We start from the raw sequence: 20,076 nt of genomic DNA on the forward strand, positions 1-20,076 counted from the left end.
GTGAGTGTGTGAGTGCGTGTGTGTATGTGTGTCTACTGCTGATTGTGTGAATCTTTTTATTGTGCCTATCGCGACTCAGCATCTCCGCTATATGGTGAGTAGCAACTTTCCTTCTCTGTTATTGTGACTCTGTCATCTCTTATACTACAGACCAATCTTATCTACATGGGTTAGTAGATTCCTTTGCATTTTTCCTTTTTTTAATCTTAAAAATTTTATTTTATTTAAAATTTGAGCTATTAACAAAATAACAACATCTGAAGCTATTTTTAATACCAATATATATGATGTAACATCTTCTACAAATGAATTTTATTAACAACAGTCTTCTCATTCATAAATAGTGCCATACACGGTGTGTTTCTAATTTCCCCTAACAAATATCTAAGACATATCTAAAAACAAAGATGATATGACTTACCAAACGAAAGCGCTGGCACGTCGATAGACACACAAACAAACACAAACATACACACAAAATTCAAGCTTTCACAACAAACTGTTGCCTCATCAGGAAAGAGGGAAGGAGAGGGAAGGACGAAAGGATGTGGGTTTTAAGGGAGAGGGTAAGGAGTCATTCCAATCCCGGGAGCAGAAAGACTTACCTTAGGGGGAAAAAAGGACGGGTATACACTCGCACACACACACACATATCCATCCACACATATACAGACACAAGCAGTCATATTTAAAGACAAAGAGTTTGGGCAGAGATGTCAGTCGAGGCGGAAGTGCAGAGGCAAAGATGTTGTTGAATGACAGGTGAGGTATGAGTGGCGGCAACTTGAAATTAGCGGAGATTGAGGCCGGGTGGATAACGGGAAGAGAGGATATATTGAAGAGCAAGTTCCCATCTCCGGAGTTTGGATAGGTTGGTGTTAGTGGGAAGTATCCAGATAACCCGGACGGTGTAACACTGTGCCAAGATGTGCTGGCCATGCACCAAGGCATGTTTAGCCACAGGGTGATCCTCATTACCAACAAACACTGTCTGCCTGTGTCCATTCATGCGAATGGACAGTTTGTTGCTGGTCATTCCCACATAGAATACATCACAGTGAAGGCAGGTCAATTGGTAAATCACGTGGGTGCTTTCACACGTGGCTCTGCCTTTGATCGTGCACACCTCCCGGGCTACAGGACTGGAGTAGGTGGTGGTGGGAGGGTGCATGGGACAGATTTTACACTGGGGGCGGTTACAAGGGTAGGAGCCAGAGGGTAGGGAAGGTGGTTTGGGGATTTCATAGGGATGAACTAAGAGGTTACGAAGGTTAGGTGGACGGCGGAAAGACACTCTTGGTGCAGTGGGGAGGATTTCATGAAGGATGGATCTCATTTCAGGGCAGGATTTGAGGAAGTCGTATCCCTGCTGGAGAGCCACATTCAGAGTCTGATCCAGTCCCGGAAAGTATCCTGTCACAAGTGGGGCACTTTTGTGTTTCTTCTGTGGGAGGTTCTGGGTTTGAGAGGATGAGGAAGTGGCTCTGGTTATTTGCTTCTGTACCAGGTCGGGAGGGTAGTTGCGGGATACGATAGTAGGGGCCTTCTGTTACCTTGGGAAGACTGCATGATGGTGCCGATCAGACTAGCGGGTGTAAATAGTTCTGATTAAAGTGACATGAAAAGTGGTGACAATTGCAAGTTATGAAAAAAAATTTCAGGAAAGGAATCCAGTGCAAATAATGTAAATGGTGGTTTCATGAAAACTGTTGCAAAATAAACATAAAATTAAAAATTGTGGACTAATTGTGGTCATGTGATGTGTGTGTAACTGAAACGTGGGAAAAGAAGTATATAAACATTATCAGAGACAAGAATTCAATAATTGAAATGTTGCAAAATGATATTGAAGCACTACAAATAACATGTGCTGCTTTAGAACACAAATGCAAAATCCTGGGGAGCAGCAATAATTTAAAAGTGAATGAAAACAAATAACTCTAACTGTTAAGTCAAGTCAACCCAAGAAATGTGCTGCAGCAAAAAAAATAGAACATGACAACTCAGGTAAAAATAGTGTAAGAACAGCAGATGAGTACAAGAGTTCCAGGAATAGTCAAAACCCAAACAAAAAAAAGGTTGTGTCTGACAATGTTGAAGACAGCTCTGCAGTTGTAAAAATCACTAAAACAAACACAAAATCTCCAAAAAACAATTCTTCAGCCACGCAAAAACAAATAGATAATGGATTCAAATTAAAAATATTTGGAGACAACCATGCACGCAATGTTTCAAACTTTGCATCAAACTCTGCTGAGGAGAACGTGAGTGTATCGGCTGTTGTTAAGCCTGGAGCGACATTCGGAAATTTAACCAGCACAAAAAAAAAAAAAAAAAAAAAAAAAAGTAAGTGCCAGTTCCACTAAAAGTGACTGTGTTGTTCTCATAGCAGTATCAAATGATGTTTGCTGCAACAAGGCCAGTGCATTTATAAGAAATCTGATCGTTATCTTGCAGTTGCTATCAACTACAAATGTGATAGTAGTGAATTTACCTCTGAGATTTGTTTTAGCGGACTAGTCTTGTTTAAATAGTGAAATTCGATGAACAAATCAAAAATTACAACATTTTTGCTCCAAGTTTAAAAACTTCTTGACGTCAAAAGCTATGAAAACACTAGTTTCACAACGCATGCTCAACATTTAAATCTATCTGATAAAAAAGGACTTGCATCAGACATAAACAAAGCTGTTGACGTAATAATTCGTGAAAACAGCTGTGAAAACAGACTGGCTATTACCCTAAATCCCAACATGCAGGGAAACTAGTGGAAAGGGCCAACTCCAACTGGATTTGGCCCAATATAAACAGTCCAGAACAGGAGGAAATTCAAAGTGACAAACTAAAAGTACCATTAAGGCTCATGCACTTAAATATACAATATCTTAGAAATAAGTTCAATGTTTTGCAGACTTTTGTAAATGATCATTCACCTCATGTAGTTGTGTTAACTGAGCATGGACTGAAATCTGAGGAAATTATTTACTTTAAACTAGATGGCTATTTCCTAGGAAATAGCTACTGTAGACAGCATCTTAAAGGTGGAGATGTAGCAGTATTTGTTAGAGAGCAGCTTAAAGTAAATAAATTAAACAATCTAGATCTGTATAATAATGAAAGCTTGACTGAAGTGACAGACGTTGAACTCCATATCAAAGGTTGCGGAGAGGGCATGGTGAAACAGAAAATTATTGGGATTTATCATCCACCAAAATCAGAGGTAGGGCGTTTTATAGATATTTTCAGTAGAATAGTGGGACACTGTGACCCAAACAAGGTAACAATACTTGGTGACTTGAATATAGAGGCAACATCTTGCAATAACCACAGCAGCAGGCTAATAGATACCCTTAAATCCTATAATCTTATGAATTCAGTAAATTCAGATATAAGAGTCACTCAGTCAACTTTAGTAGAATAGACTACATAATACTAAGTAAAGAGGTAAAAGCTACTATTAGATGCTGGAATGTGGACTTCCACTAAACAGGTGACAAATGTCAATTTGCAGGCTATGAACACACAAGCCTCCAAGAAAGAACTCAGGTCATAGAACATAAAAGAATGCTTAAAGAGAAAAACATTAATGATTTTAAAAGTAAACTAGCATCTGAGGAATGGCAATTAGTTCTTCAGCAAAGAGGGTCCAAATATAAATGGGCCAAATTTTATGATATTATTTTATAATATCTTAATTTTTGCTGCCCAGTGAAAGAAATCAAGATAGTAGTAACTCACAACCAAAATGTAAAACACACCAGACTGACTCTTTCAGCTTACATGATTAAACTCAGGCAAAATATTGAGGACATAAGGGTGCTACATAAGTCAAGTAAATTGCAAATATGTAAGGATAAGTACAATCAAACTAGAAAACAATTTCAGGAACAGCTCTCAAATTTAAGAAAACAGATCCTAGATAAGGAAATAGCTCAGTCAACAAATATAGGGAAGACTTCATAGAATATAATAAATAGATATCGCAAAGTCACCGCTAAGTTCGATGCTCAAATTGACAGAATCCAACATGAAGGAAACCATATTAATGATCCAGATAAAATCTGCAATACATTTAATGAATATTTTATATCTTCATCTGTGAATCCAGTTAATAACACAGGACTGACTTGGATGGTAAAGCCTTACCCTAGGCTGGAAACTGGTTTTGAATTCAAGGAAGTGTGTGTGGAGGAAATAGGAAAAATAATAAATAACTTAAAGAATAAGACCTCATCTAGCTGGGATGGACTGAGTAGTATTATAATTAAAAATGCAATAAGGATTTAGTTGGAATAATTACCCATATGATCAACAGTAGTATCATGGAGCACACATTTCCAAATATATTGAAGAAAAGTACAGTTAAACCCGTGCATAAAAAAGGATCAAGAGAAGAGCTGTCAAACTTCAGGCCCATATCACTAATAGCAATTTTCAGTAAAATATTTTAAATTGTTTTGTTGACATAATATATTGATTATTTCACAAAGAATAATTTACTAGCATAAACACAGCATGACTTCAGAAAACATCACAGTACCATTACAGCAATTACCAAATTTCTCCACAAGATGTATTATGCCCTGGATGAAGGAATACAGACAGCAGGGATATTTCTAGACCTTAGCAATGCATTTGACTCTGTGAACCATGAGTTACTACTAAGCAAGCTGGAAACTTACAATATAAATGGCACATGCATACAACTACTGATCACTTACCTGACCAATTGTAAGCAGTGTCCTAAGCTGAGTTATGAAATTAATGGTCAGATCAAACATTTCCAATCCAGCTATGAAACAGTAAAACAAGGTGTACCTTGGAAAAAAGAACACATTGACACCGGTGTGTCAGACCCACCATACTTGCTCCGGACACTGCGAGAGGGCTGTACAAGCAATGATCACACGCACGGCACAGCGGACACACCAGGAACCACGGTGTTGGCCGTCGAATGGCGCTAGCTGCGCAGCATTTGTTCACTGCCGCCGTCAGTGTCAGCCAGTTTGCCGTGGCATACGGAGCTCCATCGCAGTCTTTAACACTGGTAGCATGCCGCGACAGCATGGACGTGAACCATATGTGCAGTTGACGGACTTTGAGCGAGGGCGTATAGTGGGCATGCGGGAGGCCGGGTGGACGTACCACCGAATTGCTCAACACGTGGGGCGTGAGGTCTCCACAGTACATCGATGTTGTCGCCAGTGGTCGGCGGAAGGTGCACGTGCCTGTCGACCTGGGACCGGACCGCAGCGACGCACGGATGCACGCCAAGGCCGTAGGATCCTACGCAGTGCCGTAGGGGACCGCACTGCCACTTCCCAGCAAATTAGGGACACTGTTGCTCCTGGGGTATCGGCGAGGACCATTCGCAACCGTCTCCATGAAGCTGGGCTACGGTCCCGCACACCGTTAGGCCGTCTTCCGCTCACGCCCCAACATCGTGCAGCCCGCCTCCAGTGGTGTCGCGACAGGCGTGAATGGAGGGACGAATGGAGACGTGTCGTCTTCAGCGATGAGAGTCGCTTCTGCCTTGGTGCCAATGATGGTCGTATGCGTGTTTGGCGCCGTGCAGGTGAGCGCCACAATCAGGACTGCATACGACCGAGGCACACAGGGCCAACACCCGGCATCATGGTATGGGGAGCAATCTCCTACACTGGCCGTACACCACTGGTGATCGTCGAGGGGACACTGAATAGTGCACGGTACATCCAAACCGTCATCGAACCCATCGTTCTACCATTCCTAGACCGGCAAAGGAACTTGCTGTTCCAACAGGACAATGCACGTCCGCATGTATCCCGTGCCACCCAACGTGCTCTAGAAGGTGTAAGTCAACTACCCTGGCCAGCAAGATCTCCGGATCTGTCCCCCATTGAGCATGTTTGGGACTGGATGAAGCGTCGTCTCACGCGGTCTGCACGTCCAGCACGAACGCTGGTCCAACTGAGGCGCCAGGTGGAAATGGCATGGCAAGCCGTTCCACAGGACTACCTCCAGCATCTCTACGATCGTCTCCATGGGAGAATAGCAGCCTGCATTGCTGCAAAAGGTGGATATACACTGTACTAGTGCCGACATTGTGCATGCTCTGTTGCCTGTGTCTATGTGCCTGTGGTTCTGTCAGTGTGATCATGTGATGTATCTGACCCCAGGAATGTGTCAATAAAGTTTCCCCTTCCTGGGACAATGAATTCACGGTGTTCTTATTTCAATTTCCAGGAGTGTACTTACTTCCATGATCAATTAGCAAATCCCAGCTATTACCATTTGAACTTGGTAATTCAGACCAAACTTGTATTGATAATGTAATTGGCATCAAAAAAGTAGACACTAACAAATGTAAATTTTTGGGGATATGCCTAGACAAAAATCTTAGATGAGTAGACCACATCAAATTTGTATGCAACAAAATCAGCAGTTCAGTGCACTTAATTAGCAAACTATCAAAATTAGTCTCTGAACAAACATTAAAAACTGCTTATTATGGGACAATATTTGCATATATTAGTTATGGAATAGAGGTATGCTGCAGACACATGAACAGAATCCTAACAGAAAAGAGCAATCAGGACCATGCATCAACTAGGATACAGCGATTCGTGTAGGGGAACCTTCGTACAACACAAATATCTAACAGTATATTCTTTGTGGACTATAAAAATAATGAAAGTAAGTGCTCTAATGTGCATACCCATAATAACACAAGACAAAAAGATTGCTTCTTCATAAACAGAACCAAACTAAAGACAACAGATCATAGTCCTTGGATTTATGGTCAGATATGGTTTAACAAACTTTCAAGTGCTATAAGATGCCACAGAGGTAAAGTATTCAAAAGGGAATTAAAATCACTCTTAACTCTCAAATGTTTGTACTCACTGAATGAATACAGATATTAAAACTAGCTATTCTCACATGTTGGCCTAACTCTTCTATCTATATGGTATACTGGTGGTGGTGGTTAGTGTTTAACGTCCCGTCGACAACGAGGTCATTAGAGACGGAGCGCAAGCTCGGGTTAGGGAAGGATTGGGAAGGAAATTGGCCATGCCCTTTCAAAGGAACCATCTTGGCATTCACCTGAAACGATTTAGCAAAATCATGGAAAACCTAAATCAGGATGGCCGGAGACGGGATTGAACCGTCGTCCTCCCGAATGCGAGTCCAGTGTGCTAACCACTGTGCCACCTCACTCGGTATGGTGTACTATTCTGAGGTGACTGTAATACATATTATTTTTGTAACAACATGCTGTAAATTCAGATACCTATACTATGTAACAACTGTATGTTGCATTATGAAATACTGTACCATATATTTCCAAGTGCATCTTGTACATGTGAATTGCAAATTCCTACTGTTTGTACAAAATTTGTATAAAATGCTATGACATTTGCAAAAGTCACCACTTGGTGACTATATGCAAAAAAAGATAATAAATAAATAAATAAACATCCAAAAGCCCAGGAGATAGTAATAAGAATTTCACAACTGTTTGTATCGAACAGTCAAAAATCTGGGATGAAATAACAACAGTATGAATTGGGGTAGATAGCTATTTACAACATAGAGAAGGCACTGAATGGCAGACAGGCACATTTGAAAGTACATCTAAAGTTAACTAAGCTATCAGACAGAGTCCTTATTCAGATTTAGAAAAACACACACACATTCATAAGTGAACAACTGACACACATGTGTGGGTAGCAATCTGTCCTAATTCAAAATGCCCAGTTTGGTATCTACACCTAAATCAACTTAACAAACTGTCATCCTACATTCAAATGAATTTTCTCTTTGAACCTGGATTATTTTCTACCATTTGATAATTATGAGAGTATCTTCTACATATCAGAGATCTTTCTAAGGGTACATTAAAGTTGTTTCTCATTGTATCAATGGTGCAAATTCACATGTGCATGGATATGTTGATCATGTAGACAAAACACAATAATGAATGTAAATAAGGTCTCAAAAACGTCTTACATTTTTTAATGCACATAATACATATAAGAAAATTTCAACAAATAGCAAGACATTAGTTTGTGTAATTTGTTAGCCTTTGCAGGAAATGTGGTTTATTAAATAGCTTGTAAATAACTAAAAATATACATTACCTAAGAAAATTTCCATAAGCTGTGTCGCACATTTTTGGTGCTTTGGTAAAAAAATAGAGAAAGTTGCTTTCCAATCAAGATCCATGGCAGTACTTATATCCGGCAAGGTTATTGGTTTAATATCAACTTCTTCCACACCAACAGTTAAATCAGACCTATCAATTAGTTCCAAACCTTGAAATCGATCTGTCTGTAACAAACATAAAATTATTATTATTTAATGCCAGTGGTAACGTACATGTGTGCACAAGGTCTGCTTCCATGTGTGAAGGAGGAGGAGGAGGAGGATATTAGTGTTTAACGTCCCGTCGACAACAAGGTCATTAGAGACGGAGCGCAAGCTCGGGTGAGGGAAGGATGGGGAAGGAAATCGGCCGTGCCCTTTCAAAGGAACCATCCCGGCATTTGCCTGAAGCGATTTAGGGAAATCACGGAAAACCTAAATCAGGATGGCCGGAGACGGGATTGAACTGTCGTCCTCCCGAATGCGAGTCCAGTGTGCTAACCACTGCGCCACCTCGCTCGGTATGTGTGAAGGCATGTGTTATTCATTTGCTGAGGAAGGCTTTGGCTGAAAGCTCTAATGAGTAACAGAATTTTTGCAGTGCCTGTCAGCAACTCAACAAGTCGTCTTTACAGTGAGCAGCAATCTTATCCTTTTCCTGATAGGTTAGGGTCACTTGCAGATCTTTTTACCAGACACTAATTGTATTCAAATCTCCCTCCATTTCATGAAAAATTTCTAAAGTTGTAGCCCTCCTGTAGACAGAGCAACACTTTTTGGGGGATCTTTAAATAGCATCTCTGATTTGTATTGGCACCTTTGCATCTATAGCTAATGGTGTTATGTAACTTACATGATGTGTATTTCTTCCTTCCTTTCTTGGGACCTTATTCCTGCTCTACAAGGGGTAGGCCGTGTTACTATTGATTTGGCAATGTTAGTTACAGAGGATGGCCAGATGTCCTTCCTGCTGCCACCACAAACCCTCCGGGACTGAATTAGTGTACCCCAGCTGTCTGTGTCTAGTGTAAGCCATGGAATAGTGCAACCGTTTTCAAATGCCTGCAAGTCATGTAACTGAGGCAGCCTGGTATTCACCTAGCGAGATGTGGGATACCGCCTAAAAACCACATCCAGGCTGGCCGGCATACCGGCCCCCATCATTAATCCACGGGGTGGATTCGATCCATGGTTGACGAGCCTACCCGAGTACAGAAAGCAGTGCATTAGTGCGCTTGGCTAACCAATCAGATATTCCATGATCTGTATGTATTGTGTAAAATAAAGTTATATGTTGACTGACACTATATCACTTACTAATAGCTCCCACACATTTTCTGGTGCTGAAACCCAGGAAAAGTGCCATGGACAGTACCTTTTGGAATCTGGGATGTCTACAGTAATATGAGATGACTTACATATTAATTCTAAGGGTCTAAACAATGGACTTCCTTCATGTGTAACACATAGCACATGCTCTTAGCTAAGTTACTTAAGCATTATGATGTGACCACAGGCAGTACTTCCAAAAGTTGCTGACATCAATATTTCATTTTGACAGTATGTCATCATTGTATTACTTGTTAAATAGAGAAAATCTGCTGCTGAAATTTGTCACAGGCTTCAGTGTGCCTTTGGAGAGTTCTTCATGGCCATGAGCTGTATTAGGAGATGGGTGAAACACTTCAAAGATGGAAACATGAATATCCATGATGAGCCTAGTAGTGGTTGCCCTTGAACTACCTCCAAGGAAGGCAACATGGAAAGAGTTAATCAGCTCATTAGAGAAGACAGGCATGTCACAGTGAATGAAATCACTGCAAAACTTGCAGTATGACATTGTGCAACGGAAAAAATAATTCAAACCTTAGGTTATTAAAAAGTTTTGCCCAGTGGGTTCCACATTTATTGACCAAAGATCATAAACTTCAAGAAAGAGCCATCACCTGAAACTTTCTTTAGAGATTTCAAAATGAAAATGATCTTTTTTTATGAGTATTGTGATTCCACCATTATGAGTTTGAAGTAAAACACTAGAAAATGGAATGTTGTCACTTACATTCGCCACTGAAGAAGAAAATAAAGGCAGTGTCATCTGATGAGAAAGTATTCAGCACTGACAAACCATAAATGCTGTCTGCTACAGCCAAGCACTTCTGAAGCTCCGTCATGCAATGCACAGCACCCCCCTCCCCCCTCCCTCTGAGGAAGTAGATCATCCAGCAACAGGATAACTCACATCCTCACACTACTCATGTCACTGTGGGGAATATGAGAACATTCGAGTGGAAGACTCCTCCACAGCCTCCACCCTCCAACTATCATCTTTTTGAGTCTGTTAACGAAAATGTGCAAGGCCATTGTAACAAGATGGTGGAGAATATTTGCCAGACAGTGCATCAGTGTCTTTGGGAAGTTGGAAATGAGTTGTATCATAAGGTTATTTTCATACGTGCAAAAATATTGGGAAAATATAGGCAAAGATATGGGAACTATGTTGAAAAGTGGCAGAAAGTATGTAGATTAAGTTAAAAATAAATAAATAAAAAATAAAAATTTTAAAAATTATTGCTCATTACTTTCAGTATGGCCCTCATATCAACTTATATGAACTTTTTGCACATATCCTAGTCATTGGAATAATATTGTAGTAGTGTAGTACAGGGTTGAAGAATAGTTATTAAATTACATTCCAGAGTATGAATGACCTCTAGTGAGGAATTTTTACATCAAGGCTTATGAAGTGTAACCACCTGTTAGCAATATTGCAATTATAACTAAACATGAGCAAAAATTATCTCTAAATTCAAACAATGGAAACTCCAGATTGGAATATCAACAATATGAAAAGGATAGGTTGCTACTCGCTGTAAAGATGATATGTTGAGTTGGTGACAGAAACAACAGAAAGACTGTTACACATTATAGCTTTCAACTACAGTCTTATTCAGCAAAGATCACCCAAACATGTTCACACAAGTAAGCACACCTCATGCACACGAGTGCTACGACCAGCAGCTTCAACAGGAATGCAACTGTCATCTGAATATCAATCTAGAGGGGTGGGGAATGGGGAGAAATAGCAGAGTACAGGTGGAGAGATAGATGAGCACTGTTTGATGGGGTGTGCGTGGACTAGAGACTGCCAAGTGCAGTATCAGGAGATGAGGTACGGGGAAAAAGCGGAAAACAGAAAAGGAGAGGAGCGGAAAATGACAGGAGCAGGGAAGGGAAAGTACAGGTGGGCACACTGGCATTGGTGGCACACAAAGAGGGTGAGCGAATGTGAAAAGGGAGGAGATGATAGGACAAAGGGGTGGAAACTGCTGGGTGGAAGGTGTAGGGACAGAAGGTTATCATACTGTAGATTGAGGCTGGGTGGATGGATGGATTGGCCAGGTCTTGCACCTGAATCTTCCACAGGGCAAGGGGTTGGGATTGGCAATGGGAACATCCTAGTTCATCCCTTTACCATCTTCATCCTCCCCTTCACCACCAGCTTTTCTGAGCTGTGCAGATGGGAGTTATCTTCACAACACATTCTTCACTCCCAAAATTATCTTAGCCTCAGGCTACTGTCCCCACACCCTCCAACCAACAGTTTCTGCTCCCTTGTCCTATTACCTCCTCTCTTTTCACATTTCCTGACCCTTTCTGAGTACCATCCTCTGTCAAGGTACCCCCCCCCCCAATCCTTTCCCCTTCCTTGCCCCTCTCCTTTTCTGCTACCCTGCTTTTCTGCTCCCCTCCTTTTCCACCCCCACCCCCACTCCCCCCTCCTCACATTTTTTCCTCACACTTACACACTTACCTCTCAATGCTGCACCTGGCAATCTCTAGTCCCTGCATGTCCTGCCAGGAAGTGCTCTTCTCCCCCCTCCCACCCCCCCCACCCCCCCACCCCCAACTGTATTCTGTTATCCTACCCTCTCTCTGCCCCACTCTAGACTGCTATTCACGTGACAGTCACATTCCATTCAGAGCTGCTGGTGGTAGTGTGCATGTGTGTGTGTGAGGTGTATTTGCTTGCATGAATATGCATGTGTTTTCTTTGCAGAAGAGGGTTTTGGTCAAAAGGTATAATGTGTAAGTCTTTTTGTCATGCTTGTCTTCAACTCAAGGTATCATCTTTATGCTGAGTAGCAATCTATCTCTCTAATTTGAAATGTAAACAAAGAACATAACATTCCAATGCTATGTGCTTCTTTAATCAAATTAATTTGATGATTTCTTGCCAGACAATGAGATAGAATATGTTAGCAGTCGATTGCAGAAAACTTTTTCTAGTTTAATAACCTTGGGCGCTACAGTCTGGAGCCAAGCAACCGCTACGCTCGCAGGTTCAAATCCTGCCTCGGGCATGGATGTGTATGATGTCCTTAGGTTAGTTAGGTTTAATTAGTTCTAAGTTCTAGGTGACTGATGACCTCAGAAGTTAAGTCGCATAGTACTCAGAACCATTTGAACCAATACACTTGGACAGTACTAATCCAGACTAACTTGACAAAGTGGAAACTGAAGTTGATGTATTTGCATGTGAAGACTAGACAAACTCTGTCAAGTGAGTGATCCTGAAGGTAAAATACAGTATTTGAGGAAGACTTTCAGATGCCCCAAGCAACAGGACACCTTCTAAGATTTTGACATGGTTATGCAGTTGGTGTGTTCAGCTGCCACCAATCAAGTTATAGCCATTTTTCAGTGACATTGAGCATTGGACTTGTTTCTGAGATCAATTTGAATCCCCATTTGAGGCAGACCTGAACTTTTCAATGGTCAACAAATATGTATTTCTTTGAGATATCTGGAAAGGGAACCCAAAAACTTGGTACAAGACGTTATTGTAACTGCAGCTGCTTATAAACAAGCCAAGGAAATTCTATGCTCATGTTATGTTGACAGAAATAGAATTATAAAGGTGTGTCTTGACTTTGTGGAAGACATCACATCTATAACATCTGATTTCCTAAATTTTATTAACTTAACATTTATTGAATGCAATAAGCACATCCAGGATGTACAGGCACTAGGGGAGAGCTTAAAGGCTTATGATTCATTCTTAGTTCCAAAGATACTTCATGCTTTCTCAGAAAACATGTGTCAACACTTGATAATTCATATGGAGAGAAAATGATTGTCAGAGGGGAATATCCTGAAACTGATGGAATTCTTGTTAGAAGAGGTAGATGGGGTCTTGATGGTGCCAAAGATCTGTGGGGAAACTTGCAGATCAACTACAATAGTAAGACACATAGCAATCATCAATGTTCAATGTAAGTCAGGACATACAGAAGGTACATGCCTAGCGTATCATTTGTAAACAGTTTGACCACTAAGTGCGAGATTACAAGAAGGTGAAGGATGTTCGTGACTGCTTCAAGATTTTGATATCCAGCTTATCCCGTAATAGATGCTTTCCTTGCCTCAACCAGGGTCACACAGTAAAAGGCTGTCAGAAGAAAGCAAGAGCATTTTGTTTCTTTTGCAAGAAAACCGTTACAAGTCAGGCTGCAGCAATTTGGGATATTTTATTTATTTATTTACTTAACCTGATCCGATGGAGCCATCAGGCCCTCTCTTAGAACAGAGTAAGGTTTCATACATTCAGTACCTTCTTTATGTCATATTTACCTAAGAAATAACAAATTTAATGTGACAAATATTATTAAAATGATTTAAATGTTTATAGACACAAAGTGAGTGTATAATACTATGAACTAATGAAGTTAATACTGGTAGTACTTCTGCTACTGCTGTTTCTGTCACTAATAATGATAATAATAATAGTAATAATAATAATAATAGCAAAATACACAAAGCAATCACTCATATAAATACATCGGCTACACCATTGCAATTTCATAACCAGTTCTACAACCCTTTAGATCACATAACATCAACAGATACAAAGAAAGTAAATTGGAAAAAGAAAACATTACATGGCAAGCACCTGTATCATCTAACACAGCCACACATCGATCAAGACACATCCCTACACATGGCTAAGAAAAGGCAATATATATAGTGAGACGGAAGGATTCATGATTGCAATACAGGATCAAACAATAAACACCAGATATTACAGCAAGCATATTATTAAAGATCCCAATACCACAACCGATAGATGCAGACTTTGCAAACAACAAATAGAAACAGTAGATCACATCAGAAGCGGATGTACAATACTAGCAAATACAGAATACACCAGAAGACATGACAATGTAGCAAAAATAATACATCAACAACTTGCCATACAACATCAACTAATAAAACAACATGTTCCCACATATAAGTATGCACCACAAAATGTACTGGAGAATGATGAATACAAATTATACTGGAACAGAACCATTATAACAGATAAAACAACACCACATAACAAACTTGACATCATACTCACCAATAAAAAGAAGAAATTAACACAACTAATCAAAATATCCATACCCAATACAACAAATATACAGAAGAAAACAGGAGAAAAAATTGAAAAATACATTCAACTGGCTGAGGAATTCAAGCACATGTGGCATCAGGATAAAGTTGACATTATACCAATTATACCATCAACTACAGGAGTCATACCACACAATATCCACCAGTGCATCAACGCAATACAGCTACATCCAAACGTATATATACAACTACAGAAATCTGTAATTATTGATACATGTTCAATTACCCGAAAGTTCCTAAATGCAATGTAACATATACCGTACAGTTAAAAGGAAGTCACACTTGATCAAGATCCGGGTCGCTTTCCATTTTTAACCAGACATAACGTCTGAGAAAGGAAAGAAATAATAATAATGACCGTAACAACAATAATGATAGTGGTAAAATTTATTGGTTTAAAAAGTAGATGTTCCCCAATATAGAGAGTTCTGGAGAAAGGAAATTTAAGGAAACAGCCTCAGCTAAGAACACTGGGGCCGGCTGGAGTGGCCAAACGGTTCAAGGCGCTACAGTCTGGAACTGCGCGACCGCTACGGTCACAGGTTCGAATCCTACCTTGGGCATGGATGTGTGTGATGTCCTTAGGTTAGTTAGGTTTAAGTAGTTCTAAGTTCTATGGGACTGATGACCTCAGAAGTTAAGTTCCATAGTGCTCAGAGTCATTTGAACCATTTTAACAATACTGGGAAACGATAAATATCTGATTGCAAAGAAGGCTGTACAGCAGTAATGAGTGTATACAGGGACAATGGTAGCCATTATTATTGCTTCAGAAGATATGTCATTAACTGTCTTCTGAAGCTGGACATGTTATGCACTTCTCTAACATAAGGAGGGAGGTAACTCCAAAGAGGAGTTCCTGCTACTGGGAAGAACACTGAGAAAGTGGCTCAATGATGGAGTGGAAGAGAAATGATTTTTTGCTGGTGGGAATGGGTGTTTCTGCCATTTTGTTCAGACAAAGCATTAAGATTGAGGAGAGATATGAGGAATGGTGTGTGTTGGTAAGACAGTAGAGAAGAGAGAGGAGATGGAAATCTATATGCTTGTCTGAACACAGCCTGGATAGCTATGTATATGGTGGTGAAATGTGATAAAAAAATTGAACATTACAGATATAACAAACACAGACATTCATAAGTAGTTCCAGGCACTGTGAACTTTCTTTGGAAAGACCTTGTAGGATAACATAGCTGTAATGAATGATTGAAAGTATAGGTGTATGTAGAAGATTCTTTTTCAGGTTAAGGGAAGAGCATTTTAAGTTTCTGTAGGTGATGGAGAGATGCTGATGTCTTATTGCACATTGCAGTTATGTGCTCATTCGAATTTAGATTTTCATCTATTATTACTCCTTGATTCTTTGCTGGGGGGAGAGAAGCTGATATTTTCCCCATTTAGGATTGAAGATGATAGGGATTCCTGATATTTCAAGCTAATGAGTCTAGATTGACTAACCAGTACTGCTTGGATTTTTGATGGATTGAGTTTTAATCCTGTATTCTGTGCCCATTTTGGTACTCTACACTAGTGAAAACTCCTGCCAAACACAACTGAGCTGACAATGAGAATCAGAGTTGTGTTGGATTTGTTTACTTGCAGACAGTCCTTGTGTATGTAACAGGGCCCCACAGGTGAAAATGTACAGGGTGACAATTATTGAGCTATATGAAAAAACATAAATTATTTACAAACTATGGCATACACTCTTTATTCAACATGTAAACATCGCTAGATATTTGGATTTAGGTTATGACATTTTTGATATGCCTGCTATCATTGGCGATGATGTGGCACAGACAAATAGCAAAATTCTGCATGATATGCTGAAGTGTTGGAACATTGATGCTGTTGATGACCTCCTGAATGGCTGTTTTCAGCTCAGCTATGGTTTTTGGGTTATTGCTGTATACCTTGTCTTTAATATAGCCCCACCAAAAGAAGTTGTATGTGTTCAGATCTGGGGAATATGACAGCCAATCAAGGTCCACACCAGTGGCCTCTGGGTACCCCAGAGCCAGAATGTGATCCTCAAAGTGCTCCTCCAGGATATCAAACACTTTCCTGCTTTGATGGGGTCAAGCTTCATCTTGCATGAACCACATCTTGTCAACATCAGGGTCACTTTTGGATAATAGGGATGAAATCATCTTCCAATACCTTAACGTATCATTCAGTAGTCACTGTGCTATCAAGGAATATTGCACCAATTATTCTGTGATGGACATTGCATGCCACACAGTGAAGCATTGAGGGTGAAGAGACTTCTTGATCATGAAATGTGGTTCACAGTCCCTTAAATGCACCAGTTTTGCTTAATGATGAACCCACTCAAATGAAAGTGGGCTTCATCGCTAAACCAACCAACAATGTGCAAACTAATTCCCATCATTCCCCATGGTTAACCATGCAATTTGAATATCCTAATGCAAACCGTTCAGAAGTTTTCACAATTTTGTTTCATATAGTTCAATATTTGCCACCCTGTACTTGCTCATTGTGTTTTAGATGTGTTTAGCAAATCTACCTTCTCCAGCAGAACTTAAATATGTAATTTAAAAGTGGAAGTTGTTGCAAATCACCCACTGGCTGTCACTGCCTTTGAGCCTTCATTTACTATATCATACTTGCGTCAACTGGTCCATCATATGTTGAAAAGTATATGGAACAATGCTCAAGTTACAGTTACTATTTTCAATAGTTTTCATTCCTTTTTGAGACATCTGTCAGTACCTCATGAGTTCAAAAGACACACATTAGTAATGAACTACTGGCTGATCCCACAGAAGGAAATGATGATCTTCCCATTGAGCTACTAATTGAAGTGAATAGCTAAAGGGACACTGATCCAACACTCATCTCCCCATCAATGGCTTTCGCACCTTTAGAATTTGGCTAGATCATTAGTAGAAAATGATTGCATCTCTTGAGGGATTTCACACTTCCCATTCTATCAAGGATCAGAAAAGAGTAGTTCTTCTACCACAAATATTGGCAGCTATTTTTCCAGATAACATCTGTAATGCTGAAAATGTTTCTTCATTTGGCAGAGGCATCTGGAGAAGAATGACATCATCAATGCTCCCCACAAGACACAGGTGACAAATTATATCTGAAGCTGACATATCAAAGTGGTTCCAACCTCAAATTTCCACCAACATCTTTTATTGGCTCATCAAATAGTTATGAGAAAGAGATACAGCAGCATGAAGTGGAGAGTCATATTTGATGCATCTTCACAACAAAGGGCTACCCCTCACCTAATGATGTCCTGGAAAGAGGGCTTAACCTTCTTCCCAAAGTAGCTTTAGTACTCATGTGTCTTTGAATATAACATTTTTCTATCATTACAGATATTTCCCAAGTCTGTTTGCAGTTAGTTTTTATTCCAGATGTTAGAGACCTAACAAACTTTTACTATTACAGAGATCATTATCACAGAACAAATGAAGTAATCGGCATACAAAGAAGAACTGCTTACCAATTCAAACATATTCCTTTTGGGCATGTATGTAGTCCATACCTACTTTCAGCTGCAATTAAGGAGTTGTCAATCATATACCACTCATAGTGCTCCACCGCAATTGTCTAATGAAACTATAACAATTATGTTGATGATTTGCAGTAGGTGCTGCAGACAAAAATGTAGTGATAAACCATTATTATAAACTGACATCACTCATACGTCAGTTTCAGCTGCCTGTGTCAAAATTATTAATGAACTCTCAGTATCTGGTTGGAATATATAAAACAAAAGGATGAAAGATCATACTAACTTGGCGGATGCTGAGAGCTCTCTGGGATACAGCAAGTGATATATTTTGTGCGGATCAGCATGAACCCACTGATAAAATATCACAGACAGTAGCAACCATAAGAAGCTTATTACAAGCAGTGACTAATTTTTATGTCCCCTAGGCTAAATAAACCTCATATCCATAATAAATAAAATTTTGTTTCTGAATACTTAGTTGCATGGATGAGGGTGAGATGAACTTTTGTTTCAGCATTCTGCCACTCAGTGTCACAGTTGGACATCAGCTCTTCCAAACCCATTGCATATTTAAATACCAAAACCTCTGAAGATGGAAACATTTGCACCATGTTTTCTGTGATGATTCTGAGCAAGAATATCATGCAGTCTTGTATGCCAGATGCACTGTAAAGAGTGAGTTTCACATCCAATTGATGTTTTGCAAAACCAGACTAGGACCCATGAGGAGTGTTATGCAGCCATGACACGAACTGCTGGCATATTAATAGGGATGAGACTTTTACTTTACTACCTCAGTACTACCAACATGAGCATAAGCAAAGCAACTGACTCCACGGTGGCCCTTGGTTGATTAAGGTATAGTCCAAACACTTGGACAACTTTTGAATATAACAGTGTCACAGAAAGTCACAAGTCCATCTCACCATCCCAATGGAGATGCTGTCCAGCTAGAGACAATCCTGCAGTTCATCTGCCATGAGGAAAAATGCCTCGTACAACAGACATGTGATAGCATAGGCCACATTGGTTTTCACAACATCCCAGTCACTGGCCAGATCAATATCGCAAGTTCCTTTGGTGGAAACTAAAAACTTGCACCTAGTACCACAAGTCCTCCTTATGGAGATACCCTAGCCACTAACAGATATTGAAAGGTTTATTTCCTAATAGAAATTACTGTAAATCAGTGCCCACATTCTGCAATTGAAAACAAAATATATTGGCAAGGTGGATTTACATGCTGAATTTACAGCAGAAGAAATGGCAGCAACTCAACATTTTGGGGTCAGGATTGTACAAGAACCACGCTTTTTTTTTTCATCAAATCAAGACTTTGAAGGAAAATACATCACTATCTAGTGGACTGAAAACAAAGAATGTCAGTAGTAAATTGGGTGAGAACCTGTTGCATCTAGGTGGCTGTGTCCATTATGCCAAATTAACCATTCAAGAATGACAGACACTTATCCTGGATGGAAACCATCACTTCATGAGGCTTTTGATAGTACATGCCCACATCTGTTTATGATATCTTAGGCTTATAATTGTGCATTCAGAGCTATGTCCCTCCTTCTGGATACTACATGCCCATCACGCCATACGCAAATGGAATGAGGGAAAAATAACTGTCTATATATCTCTGTATGAGCCTCAATTTCTCTTATCTTGTCTTTGTGATCCTCACTTGAAATGTACAGTGGCAGCAGCAGTCAGCTGCAAAAACCATTTCTCTAAATTTTCAAAATGATGTTTCATGGAAAGAATTTTGTCTTTCCTCCAAAGATTGTCATATGGGTTCACGAAGCCTCTCTGTAAAACTCGCATGTTGATCAAACCTACTTGTGACAAATTTAGCAGCATGTCACTGAACAGCTTCAATGTCTTCCTTCAGTTTGACCTGGCAGGAACCTCAAACACTCAAAAGAGTACTCAGTAATTCGTTGTACCAGCATTCTATATGTTGCCTCCTTCAAAGATGAGCTACACTTTCTTATAAATGT

General features: G+C 39.9%; 1 protein-coding gene across 1 annotated transcript in view; it reads right to left on the reverse strand.

The window, feature by feature from the left end:
* Positions 1-18,088, reverse strand: part of LOC124775684 (phenoloxidase 1-like) — a 178,817-nt gene extending 160,729 nt beyond the window's left edge. Inside the window, exons 1-2 of the mRNA XM_047250512.1 lie at positions 18,062-18,088; positions 8,124-8,313 (exon numbers count right to left, since the gene is read on the reverse strand). Coding sequence (XP_047106468.1) covers positions 8,124-8,313; positions 18,062-18,088 — 217 coding nt within the window. The remainder of the gene's footprint in view (positions 1-8,123; positions 8,314-18,061) is intronic.
* Positions 18,089-20,076: the final 1,988 nt, after the last annotated feature.

The sequence above is a fragment of the Schistocerca piceifrons genome, chromosome 2, assembly GCF_021461385.2.
Source record: "Schistocerca piceifrons isolate TAMUIC-IGC-003096 chromosome 2, iqSchPice1.1, whole genome shotgun sequence".
In the NCBI taxonomy this organism is placed as follows: domain Eukaryota; kingdom Metazoa; phylum Arthropoda; class Insecta; order Orthoptera; family Acrididae; genus Schistocerca; species Schistocerca piceifrons.